Raw genomic sequence first — 24,515 nt, 5'->3', positions numbered from 1 at the left:
TCACAATCGATCCAAACATATTGAGATCCCTTATCACTACATAAGAGATATGGTAGATCGAAACGTCATAAAACTAGTGTACATCAGTACTGAAGAACAAAATGCTGATATCTTCACCAAGTCACTTGCAAGATTGAAGATAGAATACTTCAGAAGTAAACTTGGTATGACTAGATTATAATTGAGATTATTAGGATGAAATTTCTACCATGTGTAATTTGTTCATGAATAAATAAATAAAATGTATATTGCAATATTCTAACTATGTTCAAGAAGATGACGATCTTCTTATGTTTAAGGTTACTATTTCAAGGTGACGATCTTGACAATAGTTGACCAAGTGCCAAGATTGACTACATTAAGTTGTTGTCCCAGACTGTGCCGGATATCTTGATCCTAAAGTATGTGATCATCTCATGATTGACTTCTTAAGTGATTGTCCCGGACTGAGCCGGATATCATGATATTGAGTTTATTGTCATGACAAGACTATATTAAATGTTGTCCCGAATTGTGTCGGAAGTCATGACAAAATATGCTCCCAAGAAAATTACTTAGATCCACTCCTGCTAAGAGGGAGTGTTAAGATATAGCCCTCATGAATTTAACTAATGGTAAATCGGTTATTATCTGGAGAGTGATATATTAACAGAGCATACAGTTTGGAAATTAAACATAAACAAACTAATTGTTATGAACGGTTGCCTCCGTAGGGACATGTCCATACGTGGCAATTGCCACATATGGACATGTCCCTACGTAGGCAACCTTTCCTCTTGTATTTAAACTGGATTCAATGATGGAGACGATCAATAACTCACAGCAATCAGTCTTCCAGAATCGCTGTCATTATTCTTCGATCCATATTTCACAACACTTCCTACAGTTGGAAATATGTTCCCTCTTGGGTAGCTATTAAAAATAATCTTTGAGGTGATTGTAGGGCAAACCCAAGGATTCTCAAACCTCATAAGAGGAATTCTTGAATATTTCCTCTTTATAAATTTTTTCTTTTAAGTTCATTATCAGCAAAAGGTGATCCATTGAATTGGACACTTGACTAGCTAACTATGTAGTTTTGACTCCAAGTAATCAACTAAAGGATGCTCTTAGGAAACCTCAAAACTTAATCATGTTGTCATAAGTGGGAAGCTTTCTTGTATGCCTTTAAATGTATAGGAACTCTAGATTTTGATATGTTTTACAGCTCAAGCTCCTGAAAATGCTTCATTCTGTACAGAGAATTGGAGAAGCAGAGACTGAGAAGAATAAAGATGTGGATTTCTTATCATCAATAGAGGTAGAGATGGAATGCTACTTTTTATTGTATATATTCATTCTTGGTTCATTTCAGGAACGTTTTAATGAATAAACATTGCTTAGTTCCATCTATGCTGCTATGTTTCAAGGCATTAAATAGACTTTCTTGTTTTTTCTTCTGTGTTACTAAGATTGAGCAATTTAACATCAACTCTAGTTTTTTGTACTGTGCAGATTTTAGTCATTGACAATGCTGATGTCATTTTGATGCAGGTATTATTAATGTTGTCGTTTCCTTCTTTTGCAGTGAGGATGCTAAATGTATATGTTATTTTGCTGTATAACATTTGTGATGTAAACTATAGCACGCTCTTTCTTTTGCAGAACTGGTCTCATATTGTTTCTGTTGTTGACCAATTAAATCAATTACCAACCAAGCAGCATGGCACTGATTTCATGCGCATCCGAGAATGGTGAGTTTATTTAAGATTTTATTTTGAATTGTAAATAATTGTTTTTTGGAGGTACATAGTCCTTGAAAATGAGCATAGAATATCCACTTTATATGCTTCCCATTGAAAAGATTTTAATACTTTAAGAATTTTGGACAACTTTAGGGTAATAGGAAAATAATTGTCATGCGTTTTCATTGTTTAATTAGGTATTTGAATGGACAAGCACGCTATTATCGACAAACAATTATCCTATCAAATTTTGCAAATGCAGGTATTCATTCTGGAATCAAATTCAAAAGCATTGGGAAGTTTTTTCCTTTAAAGAAACAATAATTCTTATTGTTAGAATTATATTTCTCTATTATGTTAATGGTCAATACCAAAATTAATGTGTCTACAGTATCAGGTAGATAGAAGTAGGTTTCATAATTAATGTCTATAGTATTTTTGTAACTTTTTCCTCAGTTAATGAATGTATGTTAATGGTCAATACCATAATGTGTCTATAGTATTAGGTAGATAGAAGTAGGTGTCATAATTAATGTCTATAGTGTTTTTGTAACTTCTATATATTGTAACTTTTTCCTCAGTTAATGAATGAAATATTTTTACTTGTGAATCTCTCTAATTCACATGGTATTAGAGCTGCAGGTTATTATTGAATAAATTTAAAGAGATTTTTTTTCAAAACCTTGCCTAGGGTTTTCCAGTATGGCTCTCCGTTTTCGTGGGTCTGCGGGTTTGTTCGAGGGTAGTTTTTGCTCTAACTGTGTCTCCTTTTTTTTCTGGTCGCGATTTTCTATGTCGTGCGCTTTCTTGCAAGGTTTTTTCGTGATTTTTGCATTTGTAAAAATGCTATTTTTTCGCGTCTGTCTTTATGGGTTTCAGTGCTTGTTTTTCGGCTCAAAAAGAAAAAAAACTCACGTGATGATTTTAAAAACCCTCGTTTTTTCTGCTTGCGATTTTTCATGGATTTTCTTGCTCGCGATTTTGTTTTTTGGTGACACGGCGGTACGATTTCGCGACCTCCGCGATTTATTTCGCGATCTTGTGTGATCTGCAACCATTTTCAGCAACCAAAATAATATAATTTTTTTTGGGGTCTGCTAGGGTTTCTGGGTTGTGCCTAGGTTTTTCAAAAAACCCTCAGTCTATTTTTCGGTGCCAAAAGTAAAAAAGTTAATATTTTCTAGGTCTGTATATTTTTTCTTCTAGGGTTTCTGCACATTCGCCTAGTGTTTTGACCCTCTATTTCAAGGCGAAATTTTTATTCTAATTGCAGATTCTTGATGGTTTTTTCGAGAGCTTTTTTGGGTCTTCTGAAATCTTTTTTGCCTCAAAAACCGTGCTAGGGTTTCAATTTTTGCCTTAGAATCCGACCTGCAGAACTTGTTGACTTGCAGAACTTGGTTTCATCTGCTGTTTTTTGTGCTTTGGAATTTGTGCCTTCACTAGTTCGATCTCAGGGTACATGATGGCATCTCTGACGAATATAATGCTCGAAAGCAGCTAGAAATTCAACAACCGCAACTACAACACCTAGAAGCAGCCTATGTTAATAATTTTTGAGTACCGATGTCTTGATGCAGTTGTTTTAGGCACGTCACAATGTCCAACCACTGTCGGAAAAGATCAGGACAAATGGGATGAGCGCAACTGCGAAGCAGTCATGCTCATTAAACTCTCTGTCACAGACGAGCAACTACCTCAGGTACCGTAGGACAAAACTGCGAAGTAGATATGGGATCATTTGAAGAGTCTCCATGAAACCTCTGACAAAAGTAGAGCATTCTTTCTGAAGAACATGCTCTTTTTGATTATGATGGATGAGAGGACACCTCTGCAGGACCACTTGACAAAGATCAAGGACATCCGTGATCAACTTGAAGTGATTGGTCACACAATGGAGGAAGAGGACATGGTAGCCATCACTCTGAAGAGTTTGCCCAAATCTTATGAGCATTTCATTGAAACGCTCAATATCACTACTACTGACGTCAATTTGAAGTTTTCCGATCTTTGTAAGAAGCTTTTACAACAAGATCAGTGGGGCCAACAGTTTGGAAGCAATACTAGTTCCATCTCCACCGAGCAAGCATTGTTTGCCAAATCTTCTGCTAAGAACAAAGGAAAGGCTCAATCTTCTCAGCCAAAAGGCTTTGGTTCTTCTCAAGACAGCAAGAAGAAGAACATTCAGTGCAATTATTGTCATAAGTTTGGTCACATGAAGGCCGAGTGTTGAATTTGATTGGCTTCCGAACAAAAGAAGTAGGGAGGGTCTCAACAAAACGCAAATGTTGCAGAGTACTCTGAGTAGAAAGAATCTGCATTCTATGCTTTTATGGCAAAGAGAACAACAGATCCCGTACACTCTTCTTCTTGGTATATTGATTCAGGAGCTTCGCTACACTTTACTCATCCTCAGGATTGTTTCACAAAAATTGAACCATTCTCGGATTCAGTAATCTTCAGAGGAGGAGAAGAGTACATAGTTGCTGGTAAGGGCACTGTCTAGATTCACTCAGGATGTAGAAATTTACTTTTTCTTGATGTCTACTATGTTCCAGGCATGGAACATAATCTCCTCTGCGTCAATCAAATCATGAGGCATTCTCCTCAAATAGATTTTATCTTCAGTTCGTCCATCTGCAACATTGTTGATAGGGAGACTCGTGCTACAATCGCTATGGGACTTGAGGATCATGGTTTGTATAGACTTGCTGATTCCGACGGTTCTCAGGAGCACGCTTTGGTTGCTAGGAGTACATGAATCAAAACATTTTGGCATTAGCGTTATGGGCACTTAAACGTGCACTATCTCTCTCAGTTATCTTGGGAGGGTTTGGTTACTAGTCTACCTAAGATCCAACCTCAAAATCATGGAGTTTGTGGAGCTTGTCAAACTGGAAAGTAGCATTGGACACCATTCTTGTATGGTGATTCTTGGCGAGCCTCCAAGGTCCTTCAATTGGTTCACGCTGATATATGTGGGCCAATGAATACACCTTCTGTTACTGGTTGAAGGTACTTCTTGTTATTTGTTGACGATTTGAGTCGTAAAATGTGGGTGTATTTTTTGAACAATAAATCCGATGTGTTCAGTACATTTTAGTAGTTTAAGGCCTTAGTTGAGAAGGAATCCGGTTCTTAGATTGTCACTCTAAGGTCAGATAATGGGGGGGAGTTTTGTTCCGATGACTTCTCTACCTTTTGTGCTCCACATGGCGTTAAGCACCAACTCACCACACCATACACCCCTTAGCCGAATGTTGTCGTTGAACGTAGAAATCGCACCATTACTGAAATGGCTCGTTCTATGATAGAACATAGAAATGTTCCTAAGAAATACTAGGCTGAAGCAATTTACACTGCAGTCTATCTCCTGAATCTCTCTAATTCACACTTATTCTGTATATTTCCTCAGTGATTTTTTTTTTGTAGTTTACAGGTTGTAAATACACTGAAAATTGATTACAGATGATTCAATTTTTCTTGATGCTACATAATACAGATGAAATGATTTTCTTTAAATCCAGCATGGTAATTGGAACTGAATTAGTCCCACTATGAATGGATAGACAAATATAATAGTTGGCGAAATAAATAGGATAATCGGAGTGCTCAATGTGCCTTAAGTAGGAAATTCAAAATAAAATCAAGGTGTGGTAAGTAACAAGAATATAGGGATCCATATGATAGAGAAAGACATAAAATCCTTATTGCACCATGTCTAACTAAGTGATGGGAACCAATGAATGATGCAATAGGATATATAAGACCTTTTGGAAGGTCTGAGTGGTTAGTTTTCACTAACATCTGATAGTTTAAAGAAGCCTCAGTAAAGCCGACATATTTTACTTTTTATTTGTTTGTGATGAACAAGATAAATCAATACTGCATGCCTTCTGGAAATGTTTGTCTGGCAAGATCTTGTGTGTACGGCTGCAGACATATCAGTAATATTTATTTATCACTTCTCTTTCTTGGCTATATCCTGTTTTAATGATCACTTGGATGGTCAGAGTTATTTCCAAACTTTTATGGTCTACAGTATTTTGTTTGGTATGGACTTCCTTTGGAATAAAATGCTATATGATTTTTCACTAATAAAATTGACCACCCCCCTCAAGGAAGCTGAATATCTTTTGAGAGGATTTTTTGCTGCATGTTATGTAGAAATTACTGGTTTTTTGCAATGATATAAATTATTTGCCACTGGGATCTAAGGCATAGATGCTGCATGGTTTGCTTTCATATGAAGTCTTTTATGTGCCATTGATGCTTGGTTGATGTAAGTCTCTTGTTTACTGGTGTAAAACAAGATGCGCTTCTTCTAAAGAGGAGCAGATAACTAGAACAAAGTGTTAAAAGGCCCCCAAGATGGAGTTATAATGGTGGAATTCCTGGGGACTTGAATTCCCTTCATGAAGTATATGCTCAGTATTTTACCTTGGATCATTCGTCACTTTGGGAGATGATATGAGTATACCCCATAGCCTAAGTTGTTGAATTGTGGGTTTTTTCAGGGGATTCTGGATAGGAAACGTACAGGAATCGGATTTTGAAACGAATCTCCTGTGGGTACATCCAAGGTTCATGTTTTTAGATGCCGAAATGTTTAGTGATTCTAGTTTGAGTTTTTTGATGTTCTTAAGACCTACAATGCTGATTAGTGAACTCAAAACTTATCTATCATTAGATTCTAGTTCAATCTTTTTGATATTGAAAACTGAATTTAAATTAGCATGTTATGTTTCAAAATTTGAACTTTGTAATGGTTTTGTTTAGCATATGTATTGGCATATGACATTGTAAACTTAATTCTATTTTTTAGCTACATATATATATATATATATATATATATATATATATATACATACATACATACATACATACAATGTACCGAAAACGTACCCAATCCCCAAAACAATTTCTGTCGTACCGACATTTCGTACCCAAGTACTCGTTCCCATTCCAGTACCCAATTCGGCAACTTAGCCCATAGCACCCGATGATATATAGTCATGTATCACTAAATTACACATTTTCTTTTTGAACTGTAGAATGCCAAAGTATGTTATCTTTAAAAATGGAGGCACATGAATTGTTCAAGGCTACTAATTGCCAACATGATGTTAGAAAATAGTATTCGTAATGTATGATTTTACCCAATCAACCATGTTCATTCAACCTAAAATTGGATTTTGTGTAGTTCAAGACATGCACCTCACAACAAGAGAAAAGGCCAACAACAACCACACATGCACATACACTCAATACATATCAATAAACAAAACACATCATTCCTAATATTGATATAGGACAGTGATAAACTACATCTTGAGGACATGCCTTGAATACCACTCAGTTATATTGAGAGGGGCGCGAATCAGTATAACAACAATTCATAATGTAGAGGAGGGGATTTGTCACCTCCAAGATGATGAATCTCAGAGGACAAATCTATCCGCCGCTACCTCACTCAAACTGGCGCTAAGGTGAGCCAGGGGATAAAAATGACAGAGTTAAGTAGTTAATCGCAATCCAAGGCTCTTAGGCGAATTTTTCAAGCCTCTGACCAAAGGACGAGCGCGTAGGTTTGGGACACCAATGCGACGCGCTATCGTCCTGTATGGGCGAGGTACAAAATTCGTATAGGGAGTTCTAGGTGCGATTATAATGCAATAAAACGCAGAAAATAATGAAGCTAAACTAGTAAATGCGATATACGAAATAACCAAGATAAAATGGAAGGAGAAAAAGGGAAGAAAGTAAACAAACAATAGGTCCACGCTATGAAGCCTCCAGCCAAATGAATCTTCTCTAATGCAACTTGCACACAAGCTAGAAAGGAAAATGTTGGGGGTTGTGTTTTGGAGTCTGCCTCAGTCAGACCCTCGTTTTGGTGTTTCCACCTCCATGGACAACCCAGATAGATTGATAGAATAAAAGATAAATGCAAGATAAAATAAATGATAGATGATAAATAATAGAAGAGGGATGTGAAAAATCCCAACATACTCAAAGATAGGATAAATAGATAGATATTACTGAATAGGCTTGACAAAAGTCAAGAGACTTGCAAGAGATATCATGAGAGCTTGAGAGTGTTGTAGCAAACTAGAGAGTGATGTAGCAAGTGAGTGAGAGAGCAAGAGAAAACTGTGAGAGAGAGAGAGTCTAAGAGAGGTTGAATAACCAAGAGAGCTTGAATGAAGTGAAAGATGGATTTAAAAGAGAGATGAGGGAAAGAGAGGGCCGTGAGCCATCTAGAAGATTCCGAGCCGTTTCCACCAACATACGCAGGTGACAAGTGGAAAGGTGTGCTCAGAACCGACATTCAAACGTTAAGATGTTGCGGGACTAATGCGTGGCGCACGAACGTCCACGCGGCGCGCTAGTGACCAAATGAATCATGCTCGAAAACAACAAGAGACAAGGGAGACACGCGGATAACAAGAAATAGAAGCCAAAGGATAGCTGTTGAAAGGTGTCTTGAGCATCCTAAGAGGGAAAAAGGCTAATGCAAGGGCTGAAATGAGCCTACTCAAGTGCGAGGGGAATGGACACCAAACTGGTTACAAAAGATGTAGGTCGAATTACAAAGGGGTATGCAATTTTTGACACTACACATAACTTAATTAACAACAACAGTAATATTTCAAACCTTAACCAACCATAGCAATAACACAAATGCTAGATCTAGCAATAAGGAACATGAGACGAACACATGAATTATGTGGAAACCCTAGTGGGAGAAAACTGAAGAGCACACAGGGAATACTTAGAGGGGGTGCTGAATCAATATTTCAGATTTTTAAATTGTTGAATGCATGAAACCACATAAAAACTTTAAGAGAGCAACCATCAAGATGCAAACACTAGTTTTCTTGTGGAAAACCCTTTTGGGTGAAAACCCACAACATACAATATCTTTCATTAACAAATGGGCACCAACCCAAAATACAAAAATGAGCACAAACTCTTCAATCAGCTGACGCACAATAAGGAACACGAGACAAACCTATGAATTATGTGGAAACCCTAGTGGGAGAAAGCTGAAGAGCACATAGGAAATACTTAGAGGGGAGACTGAATCAGTATTTCAGATTTTTAAACTGTTGAATGCATGAAACCACATAAAAACTTTAAGAGAGCAACCATCAACACGCAAACACTAGATTTCTTGTGGAAAACCCTTTTGAGTAAAAACCCACAACATACAATATCTTTCATTAACAAATGTGCACCAACCCAGAATACAAAAATGAGCAACTCAAATACACCGAAAGACTATTTAAGAATTACACACTTCCCCATGAAACGTAAGTTTGACTTCATAACTTTCTTCAAAATCTGCAACAAATCCTTCTTCAATTCTGCTATGAAAAATTATGGTCTCTTACAAAAATTCTTCAATTTTTTGATCTCAAGTTTGCAAATGAAATCTGTCCAAATTGATTGAATGACTGCATACATGTACTGAATTAATGTCTGGAGTATTACTTTTGAAATACTGTGATCCACTGTAATGTCCCCTACTAGGTTTAGGCCTGTTTTAACCATAATTAATCCATCACAACATACTTATGACTTAAACTACGTTGATTAGGAGACAAAACCATCTTAACCGGAATTCAATCAATGATAACATAATCTTCTTCCTGATATTGAATTGATAATTCAATCAGATTTATAATCTCACATTTACTTGTTCATTAAAATTATGGTTTCTATATATATTTATTTATCTAAGTTCAGATAGTATTACACTATAAGTTTTACTGCAGAGTAATTCTTTGTAAAATATTATTTGACTGAACAACCCTTATGTGTATATATATAAATACATAAAACAGATTATATTCCCTATAATATAAATTACTACACTGCCCATTTACTAAACACCAATCATTATTCCACCTAGTAGCTTTAGTGGCAGACAGATCTGACATGCCACAGTATGTGAAATTAAGCTTGAATCCCTTTATATTAGTATTACTATTATACATATTGTAGTTTATGTTAATATTATTATTATTAGAATCTGCATACAAACATTATCGGGCTATATATATTAAGCAGTCTTTATTAAACACATCCCCTATGCATACCACTCAGGACAAGGTTGTCACTGCCTGTAACTTAATAACAGTTCTGACTTGATTTGATCGATGTTGTCAGATAATGTCCATGTGTTCTTTCCCAAACTGGAATCCCCCCCTTCTTTTGTTGATGGTTGCCCCTCCTTAAATACCTTTGGTATGGAATGGCTGCAACACTTGATAGGAATAGATATATCCCTTCCCTAATCACACCCTTCCATTACTCATACTAATTAACTTGTTATCCAAATCGCACTCGTCCATAAATATTAATTATTTGCTTATTATAAGATGAATTGATAAGTGTTTGACTAATCGAACAGTATGAAGGATGTGTCTCTTCTCTCCATCACCCCCTTTGAATAATTAATCATTGGTTTTCACTCAAATGATAATCTCCTGTTGCCAGATCATCACAATACTAAGCACTAATGGCACGTTATGCTCCCAATCTACGAAATGTCATTGACTTAGTTTGAAATCAATCTTATAATATTTGTTTGATATGATTGAAAACACCTCTAGCGTATTAGCACCAAAAGATGAATACGAGTAAAACCATCGTCCATATTGGAATACTGAATTCCGCCTATAGTGATCTCCTTTTTGGTATTCTTCTTTGGTGTTTGGTTAGTATGAATGCCTGATTTTGAACACTCGATACTAGTTTGGTCTCACATAGTAATAAGAGATTATGAGTCTTTCACCTTACTTATGCGATTCTTAATGAATATGTATGCATCAAATCTGAATCATTCTACATTTTTCCCTCTACATGTGGCCCTTGCTTTTGGACTTTGACAGATCGTTGTTTACATTGCTGGTAATATATCTTATTGCTCTTTGATCATGTTTTATACGAACTTGACCTCTATTGAATGGTTAACATAATTCCAAACGGAGGAGCATGCTCGGAAAAGGTCTCGATGAACTCCTTTTATATTCATCAACTTGATTGTCTTTGATTTCAGTAGCCGTTACTAAGTGAATAAACGGTGGATGCTTATAAGTTTCAACTTCAATTAAAACTTATTTATTCATATTTAATAATAAATATTAATTAAATAATTATTTAAAATTTAATAAATATTAATTAAATAATAATATTTAATAAATTTTAAATAATTATTATACTAATTAAAAATAATTATTTCAATTAGGCTTTATATATAAAATGTTCAGGGAGGGGACATGACATCCACTCTATGCAAGAAAGCAATCATTTTCTTAAAAAGCTCAATCACCAAAACAATATGACACTCCAAATTGTTGTACACTTAGATGGTTGCTTCACAGAGGAATATTGACAAAAAACACCCAACAATCTCTTGAAATAAAATAACGGCGCACTGCTTATGATGACACTGCCCAGCCATTAAGAATTTATCACCACACCAGTCTACCCAAACAAGCTTGACTTGCTTAAGAAAATTTTACACATAACGTAGCTTCCCTCTACATCACATCGAAAAAATAGCTCACAAAGTAAACGGTTTTTTATATAATAGTTTTCAACTATGACCCTGAAGTTACTATATTCTCAATTGATAAAGCAAGAGGTTGTGATCAGTTGAAACTACCATCTTTGTTGTTGTCTCTTGTGTAGGGTACATCTTGAGGACATTCAGAATTCCCCAAATTTGAATATTTTATATATAATTTTATTTGTTATTCAAATTTAATAATTTTGATTTTTCTTTTAAATTACACATTCTTTCAGCAAGTACAAGATTCAACATATTGTGATGAAAAGAAAATTTCTAGTAAAAAAGAAATGCTTGGAACCTTCATATGCTGCACACCCATAGAATGAATTAGCTGGATAGTCAGAATCTGAGAATACATGCCATGACAATCCAGATGATGTAGTTCAGTAAAGCTCTTAAATCACTGTTTTTGTAGTTAATTCCAATGAGAATCTAAGTCTGTAAGCAATGTTTTTTGTTTTGTTGAATTTTTATTTTCATAATCAATGTTTGTTTCCATTAGTAAACATAAAAATCATAATATCTTAAAATGAAAATGCAATATTTGAAAGATATAACTTGATCTTTCGTTTGACATTGGGCATATATACATATCATTTTGTTATACCGCAAGAAAACTTGCTCAAGCTTTTTCACCTTTGTTTATAAACAGATAATAATGTTTGAAGATTTGTTATGAATTGTACTTCTTGTCTAAGAGCTACTATTGCAATCTTAAATTACTTCAAAGCTTTCCATGTTATGACATGTGATAGTATTTTTTATTTTTATGACAGATATAAATGCATTGTTCAATCGTTTTTGTGTTAACTATCAGGGAAAGGTAAAATCTTCAAAAGACAGTCTACTTATTTTTTATCCTCATTTTAAGCTTTATTTTACTTAAAATGCTTCTACTTCGTTTTCAGCCTAAGTCCTATTTATGCAGGTTAAATTATTGTCCGTTTACAATGGTGTTCTCCCAAAGGTGTTGCTTCAAGTACGCCAGGTATGAAGTTAATGTTGACTTCCTATGGCACATGTAGTTTTCATGATTACCTTTGACATCATGTGATGAAGTTTATTCTTGTATAGCAAAAATGCCTCTCAAGGTTCTTTTAGATAATTTTTGATGCCTTGAAAAGGTTGAATCAGGAAAGTTTCTGTTTACTGTTGAAGCTACACTACCATTTCAAATATTTACAGTACAAAATAAAAATAACGATTCATACCAGGAGTGGTTACACAAGAATATAGCAATTGATTTTTTTCAGAGGCAGTGTCCAATTACACATTAAGCAGGATAAGAAGGAACTTTTATTAGGCCACAACCACTGGGTTAAACTGTTTCTAGCCACTTGATAACTGACACTACCACTGGTTGCAAATTAAAATAACAAGCTAAGTCAGCATCACATATATTAACATAACATAAAATTTAAAATCATACTGTTTACATTGAGTTCATAGAAAAAGAAAAGTCGAATTCACATCCAGCAGTCCTATAAACAATTTAGAACAATCTAAAGAAGAGCTAGGGAAGAAGATGTCCCTGGAGGTACATTGGCACCAGCTAACCCTGAGGAAGCTGCCTCAGGGGGTCATGACTGTTTACCTGCATTTTGTGTGTTGCTCTAGTGGAAGTGTTATCATGACTTCCCATTTTCTAGAGCTCTTAATTACATGGAAAGCCCCTTGAAGCTTATTTTGAATGTTGCTTCTTTGATCATTTCTGAACTTACACTTCCAAGTAGTTTGTTTTTGGCAGTTCATGTCAACCACACTTTCAAACTGATGGGTTCGCAGATGTGTTGGAAATTATTGTAATTGATGTCAAAGAGCATTTTATGGCATAATTAATGGAGATCAACTTGTGCCAAATTTATGGCACTAAGATCAAGTTGTCATTGGCAAGGAGTTTAATTTGCATAGTTTAAATTGCAAAATAATTAGTTTTTGTTGTTGGGGCCAACTCCCCTCTTGGGCTGACCCATGTATGGGTACCAAATATGCATTTAAATATTATGTTTATGAGGGACGACCCTTAAAGTGGTTTGCCCTAAATTGGGTAGCATTTCAATTGAATAAAAATTACTTCCTCCTCATCTTCATTGCATGCAAAAAGAGGATAATAAAGACGGAGAAAAAGGAGAAAAAGAGGTGTGCAATGAAGATGAAGTTGAAGTAGATCTAAAGGAAGAACTCCATTATGCTTATAGAGAAAACAAGAAGCTCAAGAAAAGAATTTTGAAACAAAAGGAGCGAATTTGGGAGGTTCGTAAAGCTCTAGAAAAACTAGAACAAAATCTTTAAAAATCGGATAAGATGATTGTAAATCTAAAAGTCCAATTAAGAGAGGCAGAGTGTATTGAGGAGGTTATAAGAGATCAACTTAAGGCAAAGGCATCCGATTGTGAAAAATTGGAGCTTGAAATTATTTCTTTAAGAAATGAGTTGGAGAAAACCATTGAACAAGTGAATCAAAGCTTGAACTTTGACAAAAGCACCGAAATATTGGATGATATCGTCATTTCACAAAGGTCACTGTTTATTAAGATTGGCCTTGGTTTTGTTAAAGGTCAAGAGAAGACAAAGGGAGGCTACAAGTTCTAAGGCTACGGATCCACCTTAGAAGGAAAATGAAGAAAAGCCGAAAAGCTATATCAAGGCACTCAAGAGTTCCATCGAAAGGGATGACAACAAAAAGGAGAGGAATAAAGTCCCACAAAAGAACAATCAACCTCCAAAGGCAATCAAGGTCAACTTCAAAAAGCCCTTTCCTCAAATGCATCCACATATAACTATGTTCCATTATTCCTTCCATGCCTATTGTTTTTCATGCAATCATTTTGGTCACAAAGTAATATATTGTAGAATTTGTGCTAGGGATAATCCGGGTTTCAGCAAAAGGAATTATAATTCATTTGCTCCTATAATGGATTATAGCATTATATGCTACAAATGCAACAATTTCGGGCACACAACACAGTTTTGCAGAAATACTTTTGCTGAGCCTCTGAGACAAAACAAGGAAGATTTTCTTGACAAAAGAAAGGATGAATCAACTAAAGTTTGGAAGCAGGAGCAAGAAAATAAAGAAGAATCCATGTTTTTTCAAACAACTCTACACGCACGAAACAAAGGAGATAGAGTTGATAGTGGTTGTTCAAGACACATGATAGGTGACAAAATTAAATTTCTTACTCTTGAACAAATAGATGGAGGGATAATGAAATTTGGAGACGACACTAAGAGAAATATAAAAAGGAAAAGGGAGTCTTAGTTTGGACAGTGGAAAACAAAAATTGAGAATTTCCTATATGTTAAAGGGTTGAAGCAAAATCTCTTAAGTGTAAGTCATTTGTGTGGTCAAGGGCACACTCTTACATTTCATCTTGGAGGATTTGAAATTGATAGCAAATGCATATAGAACATCTAACAATCTCTACATCCTCAATGAAATCAAAAGCCAAAAATGTTACATTAAGATTAGTCGTAAGGAAGTTGTGAGAGATGAGCCAAGAATATCAAAGCCCACAAACATCACCTGTAAACAATGTCGACTCGGGAAGCCGACTAGAGTGAGTTTTAAATTGAAGGAACACTTTGCATCAAAACTGTTGGAGCTTATACATGCAGATCTTTGTGGGCCGACTAGAACAAGAAGATGCAAGGTGAAAGGTATTTTATGTTATTAATTGATGATTACTCTAAAATGACTTGAATTACATTTTTAAAAGAAAAATTTGAAGCTCTTGACAAGTTTAAGGCATTCAAATCCTTGGGAGAGAATGAATTAGGTTTGAAGATCAAATGTCTTAGATTGATATAGGAGAATTTACTTCCAATGAATTTGAAGTTTTGTGTGAAAAGCATGGGATAAGAAGACAATGCTCAGCTGCAAGAACACAAAAAAATGGATTTGTGGAAGGAAAGAGTAGAACAGTCCAACAAATTGGTAGAGCCATGTTAAATGAGTCAAATTTATATGATACCTTTTGGAGAGATGCGGTTCACATGATTTTCTACATTTTGAATCATGCACAAATTGGAGTAAATGATAGAAAAATGCCATAGAAGCTATGGAAAGGGAGGCTTGCAACAGTCAAATATTTCAAAGTATTTGGAAGCACATGTTATATAAGGAGAGATGAAGAAGATCTAGGAAAGTTTGATTCAAGAGCTGATGAAGGAAAGTGTACGAATTCTATAACAAGAGTTGCACAAGGTTGTTGAAAGTGCGAATGTGAAAGTTGATGACGGAAGACACTATGAAGAAGAAGTTCAAGAAGATGTTCCTAAAAATGGGGAAGTTTGCAAAGAAGAAACTGAGGAAGAAACTAAGAAAGAGATAGTTGAACAAGAGAACCTAAAGACACTAAGAGCACCACCTAAGAATCCATACAAATTTGTCTTGAAGAACTATCTAGAAGACTTGATCATTAGGGACAAAGATTCAGGGGTTTTGACGAGGAGATTTACTAGCACACCAGAACATGCAAATTTGTGCTTGCTCTCCAAAATAGAACCAAAGGACTTTACAAAAGAAAGTAAAGACAAGCATTGGATAAAGGCTATGGAAGAGGAATTGGATCAAGTTGAGAAGAATGAAACTTGGGAACTTGCCCCAAGACCTAAGGGCAAAAATGTCATCAACCCTAAATGGGTTTTTAGAAACAAATTGAATGATGATGGCCAACTCACAAGGAACAAAGTGAGGTTTGTATTCAAAGGATATGCTCAAGTTGAAGGATTTGATTTCAAAGAAACCTCTGTTCTTGTTGCTTCTATGGAAGCTATAAGGATGTTTTTAGCCCTTGTTAGTTTTAAGAACTTCAAATTCTACAAGATGCATGTGAAATCAGCCTTCCTAAATGGAAACTTGGAGTAAGAAATGTACATTGACAACTAGAAGGATTTCTACTATTAGAGAATGAGGAATATGTATGGAAGCTATAAAGATGTTCTTAGCCTTTGCTAGTTTTAAGAACTTCAAATTCTACCAGATGGATGTGAAATCAGCCTTCTAAATGGAAACTTGGAGGAAGAAATGTGTTTGCCACATACGGGTAAACGTTTAAATGCAAAAAGTAAATGCACAGAACATAATGGAAATATATTAAAGAACCAGTCTCTGTATTAATTCAACAGTCCATGTACATCAAGTGCTTATAACATCACACCCAGATACGACTATGACGATGCCACTAAGAAGGAAACGTATGCAATATATAATACCCGAAGGGGTGCGACCAACCGTCGCGTCCAACTACCCTTCAGGAAGACTAACTGACTGTCATAACCCACAATTACCGACGACTACATAACATAATACGATAACATAACATAATGATTATTCCCGACAACAAAATGTACATTGACAACTAGAAGGATTTTTACTATCAGAGAATGAGGAATATGTTTGCAGGCTAAAGAAGGCACTTTATGGTCTAAAATGATTTATGAGGCCTTGGTACTCTAGACGAGACATGTATCTTCAAGAGAAAGGCTTCAAAAAGGGATTTTTGGATATAAATTTTTTTATCAAGAATGAAGGAGATGATTTGTTGATTGTTGTGGTCTATGTGGATGATATCATTTATGGAGGTAGCAGTGACAAGAAGTGCCAAGAATTTGCCACAAATATGCAGGAGTTTGAACTGTCAATGCTTGGTGAGTTGTCCTTCTTTGTGTTGCAAATTTCCTATTCAGATAATGGAATATTAATTTCACAAACCAAGTATATTAAGATGTTGAAGGAATTTGGGATGGAAGAATACAATCTAGTGAGCACTCCTATGGTTGCAGAATGCAAATTAAGTAAAGATCATAAATCTCTTGAGGCTAACAAAACTCTATATAGATCCATCATTGGAAGTTTCATATATGTGACAGCTACAAGACTTGACATTATGCAAGTAGTAGGATTGGTGGCACGCTTTTAGGTAGCACCAAGGGAAACTCATGTGCAAGCAGTCAAGTGAATTTTCAAATAGCTAAAGGGTACCATGGATTTTGGATTGTGGTATTCAAGAGGTGAATAGTTCACCCTTATAACATTTATGGATGTGGATTGTGTTAGATAATTGTCATTGATGTCAAGGCTTGATGCATAAATCAGTTTTTACAGCTGCCAAGAAAGGAAAGCAAATCACAAAGCTAGATTTCACTTTTAGAATGAAACAAGAAAAGAATATTTGAGGATATGAGCTGCCAAGAAAGGAAAGCAAATAACATAAAGATGGCCACCACTTTTAGAAGTAAACAAGAAAAGAATGTTTAAGAATTTGATAGATTAAAACCAAATATGTTTTCCGCCATAAAAATAAAGATTTAATGTGGCATAAAAAGAAAGTTTTAAAAATCTGATTTATGTCATGAAAAGAAAGATTTAAAGCAGATTTGATAAGGTTTTATAATCAGATTTGGGTGCCCAAAATATTTTAGAAATCTTCCATTTTTTTGAGAATGCAAACAGCAGTGCCATTTTTAGTAGGTTTTATTCTTGAAGAGTTTTATGGATATTAATGAAATAAAAAAATATTAAGATGTATTGGCATATAATACATTGAAGGTTATTTGGTTGTTGAGTGAAGCATTTTCAAAAACAGAAAAAGAGAATGTACAGCTGCATGTAGATTTTGATTTTGACGAAGAGATAGAGGGTGATGAGCACAGAAGAAAGTACAAATTTATGAAGATTGAGCATAGTATAGTGAAGTTTTTCAAATTGAGTTTATTGGAGATCGGTGCCTCATACTACGTCGGTGCTCAGAGAGAGTTGGTGCTTCTAGTAAATTGGAGCTCACGTTTGTAAGATCAATGTCTTATGTAAGATCAATGTCTTATGTGGGTTATTGCCTACAATTTTTAAAAACAAACATTGAAGGATATTAAGGTTAAGTACGGGCATTTCAGCTCCATTTTCCATGACAATACAAGTGCAATAAATAATTCAAAGAATCTAGTTATGCAGTCCTGCAATAAATAATTCAAATACCATTTCTTAAGAGAGAATGTGGTTGATCAGCAAGTGAAGTTGGAGTACATTGCTACAAAGGAACAGATTGCAGCCATTTCACAAAGCTTCTTCCAAACGAGACTTTTGGGAATGATATCACTGTCATTTGTTCACTAGGTTTTTCAAGGGAAGCTATTCATTGTCTCATCTTTTGACCCCAAAATCCTTTGCCATTGATGTCAAAGGGGGAGGAGTAGAGTAAGGGGGAGCTTTTAGTCAAGGGGAGAAGTTTCTCTATTGCATTCCAAGATTATTTCTTTACAAAGTTGCCATCAATGACAAAAGAGGAGATTTTTGGAAATTGTTGTTATTGATGTCAAACAGCATTCCATGGCATAATTAATGGAGAACAGCTTGTACCAAATTGATGGCACTGTAATCAAGTTGTCATTGGCAAGGAGTTTAATTAGCATATTCCTATTGCAGATTTGGGCAGACCTTAGAGAAGATCTAAGGAGCATATGTGAGCATTTTGAAGACTATTGCAAACCTTATGAACAAAAATTAATGAAGAATATGGGCAGATTCTGAGTTCAATTATTGCAGACCTATATACAGAAATTATTGAAGTTCATAAGTAGATTTTAAAAAGCTTTTCGAGCAGATTTTGTGGAGGAGGATTAGATTTGATTCAATAAGAAAATGTTCACATAGGGTGTATAATGTGCATGGAGAAAATGTTCCCTACTCCAAATATGTTGCATGTGATTATGGCCAAACTACTAATATACAAGCAGGGAAGGGGTATTTTCTCAAGCATAGTTGGAAAACTCGGACTCAGCAAAAACTTGGCAAGGCCCAAAAATGGACTTGGCAAAAACTTGGCAGCTTTAAATAATGCTTAAATTTCATTAAAAATGCTTTTTGTTTTGCAAAATTCAATGAGGAGATGCATCCAATGAGTCAATAAATGAGTACATAAAAGAAACAAGATAAATCTAGCTATATTTGATTGATTTGAATGCAAATTGGGTACAAGGTGGAATCCTCATGCGGAATGCTGATGCATGATTGTCTGAAACAAAATGAAAATAGCAATTTGTTTTTGTAATACTAAAAATAAATTCTATATCAAGACATTTTACACCTTCCTCTTCCTAGCTCTAGTTAAAACTAGGTTATACATAGAACTAGAGTGTCTAGTCCTAGGAGTTTTCCAACACTTTGCCAAAACGAGGTTGAGAGTAGCACCCCTCATTGAGGTCTGAGGGTGAGAGAGAGAGAGAGAGAGGTAGAGAGATAGGTCTAGATCTTGGAGGACAAAGGAGAGAGTGAGACAGATAGTGGTAGAGAGAGGGGATACAGGAAGAGCGATAGGGAGATAGATAGGTCTAGAATTTGAGGCAAATAAAGTTATTCAGATAGAGAGAACAAGAGAATGCTAATAGGAGCCTATAGATTATTGAAATTTGACCAAGTCTGAAAATTAATAAATCTTCTAGAACATAGAATTTGCATTATAACTCCTAGAGATTTGAAACCAATCTCAAACATCCTGCCAATATGTACATGAAATATAACTTAAATCTCTTTTTCCTTTCTTATATTTAAATGTTATATTTCATGTATATATTCTGATGAAGAGAATGAGACCGAGTTGAAGGAAAAAAATTTAAAATAATTTTTTGACTCATTTGGGCCTTTTTTATTTTATTTTATGTAACCGAGTTTTTGCCAAACTCGCCAAGTTTTTGTGAAAAAAATTGCCAAAAACATGAGTTTTTTGCAAAATTTCTGTGAGTTTTTGTGCGAGTTTTTGATATAAATATTCACCAAGCAAAAAATCTCGCAAGGTGGGAAGATATTTAAATCAAGCATACTCAATAAATTTTTGATAGTCTTTTTGTGTTGTGGACATTTGTTAATGTGTCAAACTTTTAGTAGATATTACATGATATCGTATTGAAATAATTTGTGTTTTTAGTGCAATGGTGGAATTTTTGTGGCCAAGAAGATAAAAACCTTTGATGGATGGTGATGTGCATTTCAAACCAGCCATGTAATTCATTTGCTTGTGAATGTACTTGTTTTTTTTAACAGATACATTCAAGAAACACAATTGCCTAACACAATAACAGATGAATTGCATGATGCCCGTGCATGGGCTTAACCGGGTTAATGTGGATTTGAAAAAGCCTTCAGAGGTGGTGTCGAGGAAGCCAAAGGACGGATGGTATAAAATCAATTTTGATGGGGCGCCAAAGGGCAATCAAGGTCCTTCGGGTATAGGATTTGTGGTGAGGGATTGGACAAGGAATATTCTTGCTTTAGGGGCATAGAGAATAGAAGATGGAATAAACAATGTGGCTGAAGCTTTGGCTGCTCTTCACGTGATCAAATTTGGAAAACAACTAGGTATTTTAAATCTACACTTAGATGGTGACTCGTGTATGACCACAAAGTCAAGAAAAAAGTGTTGGTTAACGGCCACAACTTTTTGTGCCATGAGTATCCCTAGGGGCTTGATTCCGTGCTGGTCAACACCAACGAGGTGGAATGTTGGTGGCCAAAGAGTTGGCTTGCCCAGACCCCTCCATGTCTCCTCCGGTGACATATTCACTCCGGAGCCGCCGTCAACAATGGTGTTCGTCCCATTATCTCCATCTCGACCAGGACCGACTTTCGACCAATGCTTATGGTGAGCAACATGGGGTCTGTAGCAGACGTACCAAGTAGTTCTGTTGTGGCCATGGGGTTTGTGCCAGATGGTTTTGCTGCCATTTGACGGTGTTCTTGGTTGGCAGTGTTGTCACCAATTATGTTCGTTATAGCCATCTTCAATTGTGGCATTGTTTGCAGAAGGTTTGACACACGTACGAGTATTGTGGTTTGCAACATCTGTTTAATGATGGTTTTCTCGGACTCTGACCAGGGTGGGGTACTGGCAGTATTGTGTGAGGCCCTGCGCTCTTCCACCATCGCCTGTTCCACATCAGCCTTTGGCTCCCAGAGTCTCTCCTTCTCCGTATGGGGATCGGGGTCTACCGCCTTCTTACTTTGCAATCTTGTGATTACCAGTACCTCCTCGTGTGGCTCCTTTACGTCCAACATGTTTACTCCATTCTGTTTGGGGCAGCCAGTGTCCTCATGGTTTCGAGGACCACACCATTTGCACAACAAACCTCCACCATTGTTCCCGTTCTGGCATTCCCGAGCAAAGTGGCCCCACTCATTACATTTCTGACACTAGATCATGGGCTGCCCTTTTGCATCGTACTGAATTTTACTCCTTGGTGTGTTATTATTGGAACGGTTGTTCCCGCGCCGATTATTATGGTATCCTCCTGGTGAAGCCTCCGAGTTTGCTGATTGTTTAGGTGGTGTGACTGGTGGGGTAGCTTGCTCGCCTTGAGTGTAGAGCACTTGTGTTCTTTTAAAAAAAAAAATGTACAGGCATTCCTTGGTGGAATGGCCCAGTACCTGACAGATGTCACAAAAAGATTTCTTTGAGCATGTCCCCTTCGTATGCCCTTGTGCCTTACAATCGGTGCACCAAAGTTCCTTGCCGTCTCTACCACTTTCTTTATCAGCCTTCAACTCCTTCATCATTCGCAACATGACCTTTCGAAGGGCTTGTACGATTTCGGACTCTCTGTCGCTACTTCCGTCCGTACTGTCATCATCACTTGCCCTCCGTTTCCCCTTCGATATTTTGCTCTCACTTTCAATATCCATCGCTCGGTTCTAAGCTTCGTCATATGACGACGAAGGGACCACCTTCATCTTCCGTCTGAGGGACAGTACCAACCCTTCGACAAACCATCTCTTCTTTAGCCCATTTGCCGACTTGTTCTCCATTTTGTTCAATAGTTCCTTCAACCTTCGGTTATAAGCCCAAACACTTTCGCTTTTTCCATGCTTGGTATTGTAAATCTCCGCCACAATTTCATTGTCGTCATGTAGAAGTTTGAATTCCTCTTGGAAGGCCTTTTTCAAATTGTTCCATGTTGTTTTATTTTGATCATCAAGGTTCGTGTACCAATCAATTGCTATCCCTCGAAGGGTGGCCGAAAATGCCTTCAACTAGTAATCTTGGACGTCCTGGCCGTTTGCCTCCCAGATGGTTACGCATGTCTTGCAATGTCGTACGGGGTCCTCCGACCCGTCTCCCATGAAATTTGGAAGCTTCTGTTTCTCTGGGGTGTGTGCCATTGTCTTCGTCTGGAGGGTTTTATGTATCGCCTAGAAGGTATTATATGTCTAGAAGGTATTATGTGCTTGGAAGGTACCGTACACGTTTGACCAAATCAAATTGTATTGCCCCATCCACGAGCCTTCTACGAGTCCACCCACATCCTTCGCGCTTTGGTCACCCTCACTCCTATATTCCCTCCTTCCCAAGGTTTTTGGGTCTGACCCTCCTATTTTTAAGTCTTCCTCGAGCGACAGATTTCCAATTCAGTATAGGTTATTCTCAAAGAGTTCGGCGACCTCACCCTGCAGGTCTCGTGCAATCCCTTCGTCATGGTTGGAGTGCTCTAACGGATTGCTCTCGGACTGAGTTCCAGACTCTTCACTCGACGTCGAGTGAGCGGCCTGGTCGATGAGATCGTCCTCCGCTACGTCCGACAGTGGCAGGGTGCTGGCAACCCCTACCAACTCATTCCACATACCAGGTTTCTCTCTCTCTCGACTACGGCTCCGACTCACACTCTGACTCTTGCTCCACCTTTCCGAACTCTCCGACCCTTCAGCAATTTGTCATAGTCGACGTCTCCGTTCGTTTTGTTCTCTGATACGTAGGGATCTTCGTATGGACCCCTCACCTACCTCTCTCTTGGTACCAGTACGCTATCGGTCCTTGTTGGGACATAGGGGCATTAATTGTGGGGGGTACAGCGTCTGCTCGTATCCCTCTCTTCTTCTTCCCTACGTCTCCTTTCTTCGTACTGCTGCAGGATTTGCTGCTGACGACATTCCCAACTGGTTTCTTCTCTCTGCTCTTGCCGTTCAATGAGGTTCCCTGCTAGCAGTCTAGGAAGGCTCCCCAAAAGATCAAACACGACAGAATTTACTGTGAGTTCCTCACGTATCGTGCCTTCAGGGACCGCTCTCTCTCGAGCTTCCCTCTGCACATACTGGGTGACAGAAATGTCCCACAGTTCCACCAAATCCCCCGTCAGTTGATCCTCTCTGGCTTCTGCCTGCATGGGCTCCTCATGTGTATCACCTTCAGTGACTATTAACTATTGTTAAAATGGTCGGCCCATTAGTGGTTACCGCCTGCGGCCATATTGATCTCCGAAATTCGAATCAGCAACGATGCCAAAATGTTTGCTCCCTACCGTGAGTTTCTTAAGTTTCCAGAATGAACAGAAATAAGCACAGAACATATAACCAACAACTACGATTGTACTTAGAACATTAATTAAAGGTAGTGATCACAACAATATGGCAAAAAGATTTTCTTCTATTGCATTCCAAAAATGTTTAGTACATCAACATTATCGCCATGGCTCCCTTACATGGCAATATACACTATCTGGCGATTGGCCGAGGTACCAACCGTCGTAATTGACACGGGAACCCACACTAACAATTCGTTAATAATTATTAATGCAATCATTTCCAGGGAGATACAAGCATGGCATGTGAAGAAGTACATTGGTGCAATTTAGAATGAATTGGCAACTATACAAAAATTTCAAATTGGCCACATTCGACGTGAAATCAGGAAGTCGATTCCCTATTGAAGTGGTCATTAAAGTTTCATGATATAGGTGAGGTGAGAGTCAAGGATTTTTTCGTATGATCACCCTCGATGACTAACATCCTCAACTTGATGTGGTATGATTGCAACATTTCTTAGATGGCAAGGGCAAAGGATTGATGGGACGAGAGGTCTTGAAGTGGCGATAAAAGCAGATGAGGAGTGTCTTTCCTCACAAAGTGTTGATTTTTTGCTTTTCTTTTTATCTGTGTGGCAGAGATTATGGAGGCAAATTTCCCTTTGATTACTTCTTGGTCCCAGGCATCTTTTTTTGGTCTGGCTTCAGAGAAAAGACTGAAAGGGTTGTTCAAATTTGGTGATGAGGACTTTGTGCAGTTGATGGAACACTACCAGGTGAAGTCTTTCTACAGGCGAAGCATAGGTATCAATCCAATATGGACATAGTCCTGATGGTGGTTGCATGGGGTTTAGAATTGGATGACACAACAAAAAATGTCAAATGGGTTGTGCGTTCAATTTTGGAAGATGAATGGTTGG

The 24,515-nt window shown here is 37.0% G+C and overlaps 1 protein-coding gene across 10 annotated transcripts in view; it reads left to right on the top strand.

Annotated features, from left to right (window-relative positions):
* Nucleotides 1–24,515, top strand: part of LOC131057423 (protein NUCLEOLAR FACTOR 1-like) — a 362,090-nt gene that overhangs the window by 272,425 nt on the left and 65,150 nt on the right. For all 10 annotated transcript variants that reach the window (XM_059221122.1, XM_059221116.1, XM_059221119.1 and 7 more), the window contains 6 exons: nt 1,241–1,300; nt 1,495–1,533; nt 1,645–1,733; nt 1,922–1,986; nt 12,084–12,130; nt 12,236–12,295. In XM_059221122.1, the coding sequence (XP_059077105.1) occupies nt 1,241–1,300; nt 1,495–1,533; nt 1,645–1,733; nt 1,922–1,986; nt 12,084–12,130; nt 12,236–12,295 (360 nt within the window). The remainder of the gene's footprint in view (nt 1–1,240; nt 1,301–1,494; nt 1,534–1,644; nt 1,734–1,921; nt 1,987–12,083; nt 12,131–12,235; nt 12,296–24,515) is intronic.

Source organism: Cryptomeria japonica, chromosome 5, assembly GCF_030272615.1.
Source record: "Cryptomeria japonica chromosome 5, Sugi_1.0, whole genome shotgun sequence".
Lineage (NCBI taxonomy): Eukaryota > Viridiplantae > Streptophyta > Pinopsida > Cupressales > Cupressaceae > Cryptomeria > Cryptomeria japonica.
This window is presented reverse-complemented; position numbering and strand designations above follow the sequence as displayed.